The 12,065-nt window shown below is 42.1% G+C and overlaps 4 protein-coding genes across 4 annotated transcripts in view; 3 read left to right on the top strand and 1 right to left on the bottom strand.

Annotated features, from left to right (window-relative positions):
- LOC310670834 (nurim-like) overlaps window positions 1-12,065 on the bottom strand; it is a 39,084-nt gene that overhangs the window by 764 nt on the left and 26,255 nt on the right. Inside the window, exon 3 of the mRNA XM_083426619.1 lies at window positions 756-932. Coding sequence (XP_083282745.1) covers window positions 756-932 — 177 coding nt within the window. The remainder of the gene's footprint in view (window positions 1-755; window positions 933-12,065) is intronic.
- LOC310672849 (uncharacterized protein) overlaps window positions 1-12,065 on the top strand; it is a 72,690-nt gene that overhangs the window by 45,375 nt on the left and 15,250 nt on the right. The gene's annotated exons all lie outside the window — the stretch shown is intronic.
- Window positions 1-12,065, top strand: part of LOC310670768 (uncharacterized protein) — a 100,734-nt gene that overhangs the window by 74,670 nt on the left and 13,999 nt on the right. The window lies entirely within an intron of this gene.
- On the top strand, window positions 8,702-11,517 carry LOC310670640 (uncharacterized protein). The gene is made up of 2 exons (XM_083426266.1): window positions 8,702-9,322; window positions 10,161-11,517. The coding sequence occupies exons 1-2, from the start codon at window positions 9,303-9,305 to the stop codon at window positions 11,473-11,475; spliced, it is 1,335 nt and encodes a 444-aa protein (XP_083282392.1). The 5' UTR covers window positions 8,702-9,302; the 3' UTR covers window positions 11,476-11,517.

Below are 12,065 nucleotides of genomic sequence, written 5' to 3'. Positions count from 1 at the left end.
TAAGGGGGCATGTGAGATCTGTTTTTGTTTTGTTGTCTGGACTGCTGAGACAACACTAAGTGCTTCTGCGGTCCCTGCCTTGATCAAAAATCCCTCAGAATTCCAGAGATGGAAAGAAGAGAATGTCCCTACCAGAGAGGAATGGCAAATTAAACTGCTGGACTATGCCGAAATGGGAAAACTGACTGTTATGCTCAGGAACCAAGAAGACCATAACTTTAGGAAAGGATGAGGGAAATTTATAATTTATCTTGGAGACCACTGTAAACAGATGAAAACCTTAGCAGGATTGAAATAACACTCGTAGCAAGTACTATGGACCTATATAAAATATGGACTATTGAAAAAGATACAGTAGAAAAGGTTTAATAATAGGACCCACGGAGGGGAAGGTGGGAAGTCCAGAGATTCTGAGGAATCTCCAAATGTGGATGTGTGTGGTTGTACTGTATCTTATAGTTTTAAAATCAAATTTTTAAAAATAAATAAATAAATCCCTCAGAATTAATCCAAATCCAATGCACGCCCCTAACTGCTATCACTGTAAAGCCAGAGCACATTAAGAGCTTCCAAGAGAGAGGTCATGGCTTCCAAATTTACTTCAACCCTGGGACCTCTCTTTTTAGAAATAATTTACAGCAGGAGGAAATATCTTATGTCACCCTCATTGGTTGGGTCATTGGGCCTCGCTGAGCTGAGCCACCCAATACAGGACGGTGGCCTCTCTAGATGGGGAAAGGGAAGCTGCGCGGTACCTGTTTGACCCCCATCAGCTCTGCGTAGTCAAAGATGAGGAGGATGCTAAAGATGACCAGCCAAGCAATGAAGTGGAGGATGAAGCAGATGAGAGGGACCCAAGTGACCCACGGCTCCCTGCTCGTATTCCAGAGCACAGGAGCATCCTGCACAGGCTGCCAGTACCTCATCAGCAGCTAGGTGGGAAGGAAAAGGCACATTAGATAAAAGTAGATTCTCCTGCAGGCACACGTCTCATATGGCTGCATTTTGGGATTCCAAAACTGCGATCGCATTGTAGAAACTCCGCTGGATATGCAGGCATCAGCCAAATCATACAAATCATATCCATACTGGGTTATGATACTGGGGGGCCAAATGCACATGTGGTCTGTGGTCCTCTGAATTCACTGCTCTGAATCCATGGCTCTGCTTCGCCTCTTAGCCAGCCGGGATGAACCTTTCAACTCTTGGCAATGCCTCCTCCCTGCTTGGTAGAGGGCGGATTGTTGTGTGTGTATCAGATATAACTTCCTGTAGAAAGGCAAAAGTTGCGCTCCTTGTTCGACCCACCTTTGCCTCTCTCACCCTGCCCAGCCCTGGCATGTGGCCCCTGGAAGGCGATCCAGGAGGGAATCTGGCCCTTTGGTCTGAAAAAGAGTGGAAGCTTCCAAACTGACAGTTGCGCATGAGCATGCAAACCTAAGGCCTGCCCACATCCCACTGAACTATGCTAGGCTATGACTTCTGTCATTCCTGGCCATTGGCCACGCCAGTGGGGGCTAATGGGAGTTGGAGTTAAGGAATGGTTGAGGGAACTATGGATACAGTATTTAAAAAAGCAAGACGTTCAGAGAGATGTTATCACAGCTGTAGGGCATGTGCACATTTCCCTTCCCTTTGATGGGATCGCAGCACTCAAGATTCTGCTTAGATTTGTTTATCACCCATCACCCCCCTCCCATTTACTAGTGGATTCATTGCTACAGAGTTATTGTGTATATGGTTGCATACAGGTACTACTGGCAGTGTTGATTGTCTTCCCCCCAATCCCCCCCATGCAATTATGGTGCTTTTCTTAACAAAGAAGAAGGGGTCTTTTTTCCGGGGTACTCAAGGTTACACAGTACCGGAACCTCTTTTCCCCAAACTGTTCAAAGTATGACACTTGCTGTAACAATTTCATGGTGATTACCGGCACCATATTTGCTTTAAAAAGAAAGCACTGAAAATAGGGTTTGCTTTTTAAATTTATCGCTTTGTTTGTCACAATTGAAAGCAAAGCAAAGAACTTCCCCTCTCTCCTTACAAATTAAAACTGCCTTCCCTTTCCCCCCAGTATTTTCAGTGAAGAAAATTGCTTTCACATCCGTAGCGTACATTTGGCAGGCATCTAAAGTACATGGTCCCCCCCCCCCCCCAAGATTCATGGGAGTGGTCGAATGGGAGGTATTCTTTGACAGGGCGTCTGTCTTGCTGCTGCTGCTGCTGCTGCATGTCACTGTTCACTGTTTCTGTGTGTCTGTGAGGAGAATACAGGACACAGGTGTTATGAAGGTGCAATAAGCCAGACAGAGAGTGGTCCCTCCGTATAATGTAAATAGAGAGACTTCTTTTCAGGAGATTTCTGTATAAAGAACTCTTTAGAGAGGGGAAAATAGGGAGAAAGTGAGGTTGGAGTGGAACCATGTTTGCATGAACATGAAAATGTAAAATGTGGTCTCCATTTAAATATTTATTAAAATGATTTATTCATTTACCCAGAAGAGTTATTAGGCTTTTTTTGCTGTAAGCTGCTTCCTACATAGTAAGACGTGGGTCATGAGACCCTTGATCCCTCCTTGAAATACAATCTGAACCAAATGGGTGAGGCAGTAAAGAGTTTATTGATTGCAATACGTTCTTGCAAGACGGCAGGGTCCAAAGTAGCTGATGTTCCCTATACTGGAAGCCCAGCTTCCCTCCCTCGTCTCCCCATTGGCTGGTCCTGCAAGGTTTTCCTTCCCCCAATTAGCAAAGGAAAGGAAGGAGGCTGTGTGGGGGGGAGAAGCTTCGCCTTCCTCGCCAGAGTCACCTGACTTCCGGCTTCACCAGCGGAAGCTTTACAATAGGGGCTGCTTCGTCCTAATTGTTGTTGTTGTTTAGTCCTGTCCGATTCTTCGTGGCCCCATGGACCAGAGCACGTCCTAATTAAGCCTCCTAATTAAGCGGGGTCACTCCCTGCCTCCCAGGCGGGGGCTCCCATTCCCCCCCCCCCGCTGCCCAGGGTCGCTGCCACCATCGCCAGGATTTCGGGTGAGTGCAAAGCCAGCGGCGGGGAAGGAGGGAAGGGGCTTGGCAAGGGGTGGGGGTCCAGGATGAGAAGCCCCGGGACGGGGAGAAGAAGAGAAGGGAGGAAAGGGAGCTGTTTCTCTTAATGGGGCCTTGAAGGTGGGGGGGGGGTTCTGCTGTGGAAAGAGAGAAGCTTCCTCCTGCCCAGATCTGGTGCAAAGGGAGTTGCAGGAAAGGAGGCGGGAAAGGGGAGAGGCTTGGACATGGTTGGGCAGGTTAATAATAATAATAATAATAATAATAATACCTGCCCGTCTGGCTGGGCTTCCCTAGCCACTCTGTGCGGCTTACAACATAGATAAACCATAATAAAACATCAAATGTTAAAAATTTCCCAATACAGGGCTGCCTCCAGATGTCTTCTAAAAGTCAGATAGTTGTTTATTTATTTGAAATTGGAAGGGAGGGCGCCACCAGCGAGAAGACCCTCTGCCTGGTTCCCTGTAACTTCGCTTCTTGCAGGGAGGGAACTGGCAGAAGACCCTCGGAAGTGAACCTCAATGTACAGCCTTCCTTCCTTCCTTCCTTCCTTCCTTCCTTCTCTTTAGGCACCAGGTGAAAGCATTCCTCTTCTCCCAGGCATTGGGCTCATTAAACAATCTATGGCCTTCACACCTGCATTTGTGCGTGCGTAAAGGGGCAGTTGTCGTTTTTATTTCTTACTGTGCTGTGCATCTCTGATTTTCTATTGTAAGCTGCCCTGTGATCTTCGGAGGAAGGGCAGTATAGAATTGTAAAGAATAGCAGTAAAAATAGGAAGCCCTGTTGTGTTCAAGGGGGTGGTTGGGACAGAGTCTCTGATTAGCATGCATAGCAGGTCAGGCTAAGGAGGGAATAATAATAATAATAATAATAATAATAATAATAATAATTCATTACCTGCACCCTGCCCATGTGACTGGGTTCCTCAGCCACTCTGGAAGGCTTCCAACAAAATAAAAACACCGAAAACATTGAATACTTCCCTGTACAGGGCTGCCTTCAGAAGTCTTATTATATATCAATGGAAATATAATTTAATGAAAAATGTAATGCAATAACTTTTATGAAGGATTATTTATTACAACAGCAGTCATAAAGAAGAAACGAAACGCATACAACAAAAGAGATATACAAAAATTCTCACCGTGTCAGTTAATACTTAGCTGGGTAACCTTTAGCCTTCCATGGAGTAAAGTAAGCTTTTTAGTTCTGCAGCTGTAATAATGTGAAACTAAGATTAAATTATTTCCCTTATTAATTGGGTTTTATTGCTGGGCTGCTTCTGACTAACAAGTTTCTTTAGTCAGCTCCATAGATTTTTGATTGGGTTCAAGTCTGGGCTATGTATTTGGGGGCATTTACTTTCCCATTAATGATACAAATTTTGTCCACACCTCGTGCTGTCATACAGCCCCAGATCATAGCACTGACTGGGTGTTTCACGGAAGGTGCAATGTAAATAGGATGTAAATCTCCTCCGATTCTCCTCATGTATTTCATGCCATCACTACCAAGCGAGATTTTCATCTCCTAACTCCAAATAACACTGTCCCATTGTTCTGCTGTCCAGTTAACATGGTTTTAGCCCAGTCTGATTTTGTAGTGACTGCGTCTCCTTATACCTCTTCCAAAATTTAGAAATGTCCCCTTTGGTTAAGTTTCTGCCAATTTTTCTTCTAATATCTTCATAACTGTAGCCTTGTTCACTTAATAGTACTATTTTACATCCCTTTCTAGGTGACCAGTCAACTCTTTGCCCCATTTATTTAATTTTATTATGTTTTACAAGCTCACTAAATGAAAAAAACCTCAACCAACTTGATAGCAATCGCACAACACATTTTTAAAAAAATTATTTTTATTGAATTTTCAAATTATAACAACAAATTTCCACAAATCTTAATTGAACAATTTCTATATCCGTATTTCTCCCCTCCCTCCTCTTTGGCTTCCCCCATATTTCCGTATTGATTTATTAAACAAATTCTATACTCTGCTGAGTTTGCTTCTTATATAGTTGTCAAAACCTGCCAATGAGTCCATATCTTTATACTGTCTTTTTATATAGTTTATAAATGGTTCCCACTCTTTTTTGAAATCAATGTTGTCTCTCTCATGTATTCTCTCTGTCAGCTTAGCCAGTTCCGCGTAGTCCATAAGCTTGGCTTGCCATGCTTCCTTTGTTGGCGTTTTCTGTTTTCCATACTGGTGCTAATAAAATTCTTGTTGCTGTTGTCGCATACATAAACTATGTCCAATTTCCCTCTCATGTATCATGATCTAAAATTAGAAGCAGGAAAGATTCTGGTTTTTAAACAAAGAGTTTTTTCAACATTTTTTCCAGTTCATTATATATCATTTCCCAGTATTCTTTAACCTTCTTGCATTCCCACCATACATGAAAAAAGTACCATCTTTCTCTTTACATCTCCAACATATCTTGGATCCGGTTTTATACATTTTTCCAGTTTTTCCAGTGTGATATACCATCTATATATCATTTTCAAATACAGTGGTACCTCAGGTTACAGACGTTTCAGGTTACAGACGCTTCAGGTTACAGACTCTGCTAACCCAGAAATAGTACCTTAGGTTAAGAACTTTGCTTCAGGATGAGAACAGAAATCGTGCTCCAGCGGCGCAGCAGCAGGAGGCCCCATTAGCTGAAGTGGTGCTTCAGGTTAAGAACAGTTTCAGGTTAAGAACGGACCGCTGGAATGAATTAAGTACTTAACCCAAGGTACCACTGTAATTTTCTCTTAATGATATACAGTCTGTAAACTTTACATTTGTTTTCATAAACTTTCCCATTCCTCCAACTGTATATTAAGCCCAACATCCGGAGCCCATTTTATTTGGGCCGATTTTACCTTCTCATCTAAAGTCTCTCCATATAGCAAAATGTTATAAGCTTTCTTCAATAATTTGGTATTTCCCTCCACAATTTCCTTTTGAAAGTTTGAGATAGTATAGCTGAACCCCCTTTTATTATCTTCTTTTAATTGCTCATTAATTTGTCTGTGATGCAACCAACTTTGTAAAGTACCTTTCAAGTTTTCATAACTTTTAAATTTCAAACCTTTCTCCTCTTCTATTAACAAATCTCTATATGTTGGCCACTTTCCTTTTTTATTACCCCTCCAACTACACAGGGTCTAATCCTGCCAGACTTTGGTGAATGTCTCAAAAATTTCCAAGGTGTTGGATATTCAAATTGCAGAGCTTGTCAAAACTGAGAGGCAAGTATTTACAAATCCTGTTCTTTCAGCAAAGCAGAAATTTTAGGGTTAAAAATCCGTTTGCTTTCACTCAGAGGCTGTAATGTAGATTTGTGGGGGCTTTCATCTCATTCATCTCATTTCATCTTATTCACAAAACGTCTCTGCAGGGTTCTCCCCTGAATAGCGGAAGCACGGCTTCCATTTTTAATACTTCTCACTTTGAGATTCAAATTTAAGTCCAAATATTTTTAATTCCTCTCCAAAAGCTTCTTTTTATTTTACCTTATAACAGAAAATCTGTCACTTCAGAGAGCGGCTTTTAGGCTTTGGATATTCATGTGTGCGTTGGAGCCGACAGCCCACCTTGACCGTCTTCCCCTCCCCCACCCGCTGCTGATGCAGTTGTGGGAGCCGGTTTGACAGAAGACCTGGGGCTCAGCTGGACCCCGTTGGAGCCCCACTCTTCTGCAGTTTTGTGAGGGCTTTTCTTTTTTAGCCCTGAAACTTCCCCTCGGTCGCCTGAAATCCCCCTAAAGGCTCCGTCTTACTCGGACGATGCCCCAGGTGACGCCATTTCCTCCACCATCCAGACCGGAAGCCCGTAATCACCAAGTCAACTCTTTGTGCCATTTGTTTAATTTTATTACGTTTTGCAAGTTCACGAAATGAAAGGGGGAAAAAACCCCAACCAACTTGATAGCAATCACATAACACACTGACAAATGTCCTGCTTATTTATGTCGTGATCCTTCCTAAAAGTTGTTGTATTACATTCTACTTTAAATTACAGTGGTACTTTAAATTACAGTGGTCCGTTTTTAACCTGAAACTGTTCTTGACCTGAAACACCACTTTAGCTAATGGAGCCTCCTGCTGCCGCCGCGCCGCCAGAGCACAATTTCTGTTCTCATTCTGAAGCAAAGTTCTTAACCCGAGGTACTATTTCTGGGTTAGCAGAGTCTGTAACCTGAAGCATCTGTAACCTGAAGTACCACTGTGTCTTTCCATTGATATATAATTTTATGGTATTACTCCCCAAAAGGGGGGTATTATGAGCCATCAAACCCCAGAAAAACACCTTCTCCAAGGTTTCCACAATTTTGACCACTAGTGTATGTTGTCTTCTAGGTCCAAAGACAGACATCCACACACAGATAGCATGAGCAAGCAGGGCTCCAAATTGCTTCTCTTGAGAACTTGCCATCTAAGTTGTTTACTCACGGCAAAAGCTCCTATTCCCAAAAGGACAGGAGGGGGAGGTCTCTCCCCCACTTTTAACCCACCCCACTCCCACCGCACGGAAGGCAGAGGTCTTGTTCATTCACAATCCCTGGATCCACCGCCTCTCCCAGGGGATCCAGATGCAAGCAAGGTGCCTTGTTCTTCTCCATTCAAGGGCCACCCATGTATTCAAAGCAGTCCTTTGCAGATTAAGACTTAAGTTCAAAATAAGTACAAAAACCCAATAAAAAGACTCACGGGTTTATAGTGGCACCAGCTTTCCTAGTCAAGATTCCACAATGTCAGACTGTAGCTCACAAAAGCTTAAGCCATAATACATTTATGAGCCTTTATGGGCTGCAGGGTGGAAGTCCATAGATTAACTATGCTTCTGTTTATTCATCTATGGACTTCCACCCTACAAGAGACAGTGACGACCAGCAACTTTGATATCTTGAAAAAAGGGATTAGGCTGGTGTCTGTGCTCTGCCATCGTAGTCTTAGGCAATAATGCTTCTTAATACTAGTTTCTGGAAAGCACAGAAGGGCAGAGGGCTCTTGGGCTGAAATCTTGCTTGCTGGTTTCCCCCAAGCATCTGCTTGGCCACTGTGAGAACAGGATGCTGGACTAGGTGGGTCTTTGCCCGATGCAGCAGGCTGTTATTAGGTTCTAATATGTTGCAATAATTTTACACTTGCATGTGGCATAATAACACTTCAGTTTTACTTCTTACTCATAGGAGAGACTGCTATTGGAGCCTGTGATCATTTCCTCACTTGAAAAAGAAAAAGACAGAGATGTGTCGTATAAGCCATTTCCACCGTAGATATCTACTATAACATGATGGTGCTTTCTTAAGTGTGAATGGAGTGATCATGGGTTGCTCTTGCCATTATCTCATATGCATTCCTAAAAATTTCGAATATGGAGACAGTTGAAAATGGAGAGGGAGTGAAAATAAGAGAAGGTGCACATGGGGATTGACGTGTGTTCAGTTCCTTTCTTGTCTTTCCTAAAAGTCTAACAGGATTCTGTCTCTGCCCCAAACAGGTTAGGAAGATGATGGTCAGAATTCTACGGAGTGGTCTGTGAAATCAGTGGGAAGGGCAGAGAAGCCATTTAAATTCAGGGAATGTGGAATGTGCAATGTGCTTTAGTCACTGTGGGAAAATGAGGATACACCAACGAATTAACACGGGGGAGAAACCGTTTGAATGCATGGATTGCGGAAAGAGCTTCAGTCATAGTGGAGACCTTAGAAAACATAAACGAACTCACACAGGGGAGAAACCATTTAAATGCATTGAATGTGGAAAGAGCTTCAGTCAAAGTGGAAACCTTAGAACACATCAACGAACTCATACAGGGCAGAAACCATTTAAATGCATTGAATGTGGAAAGGGCTTCAGTGAAAATGGAGCCCTTAGAAAACATAAACGAACTCACACGGGGGAGAAACCACTTAAATGCATTGAATGTGGAAAGAATTTCAGTCAAAGTGAAACACTTAGAATACATCAACGAACTCACACGGGGGAGAAACCATTTAAATGCATAGAATGTGGAAAGAGCTTCAATCATAGTGGAACACTTAGAATACATCAACGAACTCATACAGGGGAGAAACCATTTGAATGTATTGAATGTGGAAAGGGCTTCAGTAAAAATGGAGCCCTTAGAATACATCAACGAAGTCACACAGGGGAGAAACCATTTAATTGCATTGAATGTGTAAAGAGCTTCAGTCATAGTGGAAACCTTAGAAAACATAAACAAACTCACACAGGGGAGAAACCATTTAAATGTATTGAATGTGGAAAGAGCTTCAGTCGTAGTGGTCACCTTAGAAGACATCAACGAACTCACACTGGGGAGAAACCATTTAAATGTATTGAATGTGGAAAGAGCTTCAGTCATAGTGGAGTCCTTAGAATACATCAACGAACTCACACGGGGGAGAAACCATTTAAATGCATTGAATGTGGAAAGAGCTTTGCTCATAATGGAGACCTTAGAAAACACCAACAAACTCACACAGGAGTGAAATGGTTTAAATGTATTGAATGTGGAAAGAGCTTCAGTTGTAGTGGAGACCTTAGAAAACATCAACAAACTCACACGGGAGAGAAACGGTTTAAATGTATTGAATGTGGAAAGAGCTTCAGTCGTAGTGGAGTCCTTAGAAAACATCAACGAACTCACACGGGAGAGAAACGGTTTAAATGTATTGAATGTGGAAAGAGCTTCAGTTGTAGTGGAGACCTTAGAAAACATCAACAAACTCACACGGGAGAGAAACGGTTTAAATGTATTGAATGTGGAAAGAGCTTCAGTTGTAGTGGAGACCTTAGAAAACATCAACGAACTCACACGGGGGAGAAACCATTTAAATGCATTGAATGTGGAAAGAACTTCAGTGACAATGGAACACTTAGGAAACATCAACGAACTCACACGGGAGAGAAACCATTTAAATGCATTGAATGTGGAAAGAGCTTCAGTCAAAGTGGAAACCTTAGAACACATCAACGAACTCATACAGGGCAGAAACCATTTAAATGCATTGAATGTGGAAAGGGCTTCAGTGAAAACGGAGCCCTTAGAAAACATAAACGAACTCACACGGGGGAGAAACCATTTAAATGCATTGAATGTGGAAAGGGCTTCAGTGAAAATGGAGCCCTTAGAAAACATAAACGAACTCACACGGGGGAGAAACCATTTAAATGCATTGAATGTGGAAAGAATTTCAGTCAAAGTGAAACACTTAGAATACATCAACGAACTCACACGGGGGAGAAACCATTTAAATGCATAGAATGTGGAAAGAGCTTCAATCATAGTGGAACACTTAGAATACATCAACGAACTCATACAGGGGAGAAACCATTTGAATGTATTGAATGTGGAAAGGGCTTCAGTAAAAATGGAGCCCTTAGAATACATCAACGAAGTCACACAGGGGAGAAACCATTTAATTGCATTGAATGTGGAAAGAGCTTCAGTCATAGTGGAAACCTTAGAAAACATAAACAAACTCACACAGGGGAGAAACCATTTAAATGCATTGAATGTGGAAAGAGCTTCAGTCAAAGTGGAAACCTTAGAATACATCAACAAACTCACATAGGGGGGAAACCATTTAAATGCATTGAATGTGGAAAGAGTTTCAGTCATAGTGGAGACCTTAGAATACATCAACGAACTCATACAGGGCAGAAACCATTTGAATGTATTGAATGTGGAAAGGGCTTCAGTGAAAATGGAACCCTTAGAAAACATAAACGAACTCACACGGGGGAGAAACCATTTAAATGCATTGAATGTGGAAAGAACTTCAGTCAAAGTGGAACACTTAGAATACATCAACGAACTCACACGGGAGAGAAACCATTTAAATGCATTGAATGTGGAAAGAGCTTCACTCATAGTGGAAACCTTAGAATACATCAACGAACTCACACGGGAGAGAAACCATTTAAATGCATTGAATGTGGAAAGAGCTTCAGTCATAGTGGAGACCTTAGAATACATCAACGAACTCATACAGGGCAGAAACCATTTAAATGCATTGAATGTGGAAAGAGCTTCAGTCATAGTGGAGACCTTAGAATACATCAACGAACTCACACGGGGGAGAAACCATTTAAATGCATTGAATGTGGAAAGAACTTCAGTCAAAGTGGAACACTTAGAATACATCAACGAACTCACACGGGGGAGAAACCATTTAAATGCATAGAATGTGGAAAGAGCTTCAATCGTAGTGGAACACTTAGAATACATCAACGAACTCATACAGGGCAGAAACCATTTGAATGTATTGAATGTGGAAAGGGCTTCAGTAAAAATGGAGCCCTTAGAATACATCAACGAAGTCACACAGGGGAGAAACCATTTAATTGCATTGAATGTGGAAAGAGCTTCAGTCATAGTGGAGACCTTAGAAAACATAAACGAACTCACACGGGAGAAACCATTTAAATGCATTGAAAGTGGAAAGAGCTTCAGTCATGGTGGAACACTTAGAATACATCAACAAATTCACATGGGGGAGAAACTATTTAAATGTATTGAATGTGGAACTCACACGAACTCACACGGGAGAGAAAGCATTTAAATGCATAAAATGTGGAAAGAGCTTCAGTCAGAATGGAGCACTTAGAATACATCAACGAACTCATACAGGGCAGAAACCATTTGAATGTATTGAATGTGGAAAGGGCTTCATTGAAAATGGAGCCCTTAGAATACACCAGCGAACTCACAGGGGGGAAATTGTTTAAATGTAGGGAGTGTGGAAAGAACTTCAGTCAAAGCAGACCCCTTAGGAAACGTCAGCTAACTCACACGGGGGAAACCACAGATGTAGGGAATGTGGAAAGAGCTTAAGACGGAGTGGAGACCTTAATATTCCTAAGCAAATTCACACAGGTTAAAAACCATATAAATGTATGCAATGTTGCACTCAAGGTTCACTATTTAATTTACGTCAAGAAACTCATAGAGGCAGAAATCAATTTTAAATACATGGAGCCCGTGTGATGTTTTGGTGTTTGTATTTAAATTTGTAT

Source organism: Podarcis tiliguerta, assembly GCF_965153285.1.
Source record: "Podarcis tiliguerta genome assembly, chromosome: 2".
Taxonomy (NCBI): domain Eukaryota; kingdom Metazoa; phylum Chordata; class Lepidosauria; order Squamata; family Lacertidae; genus Podarcis; species Podarcis tiliguerta.
Note: the sequence above shows the minus strand (reverse complement) of the source record. Positions and strands in the feature narration are given on the sequence as shown.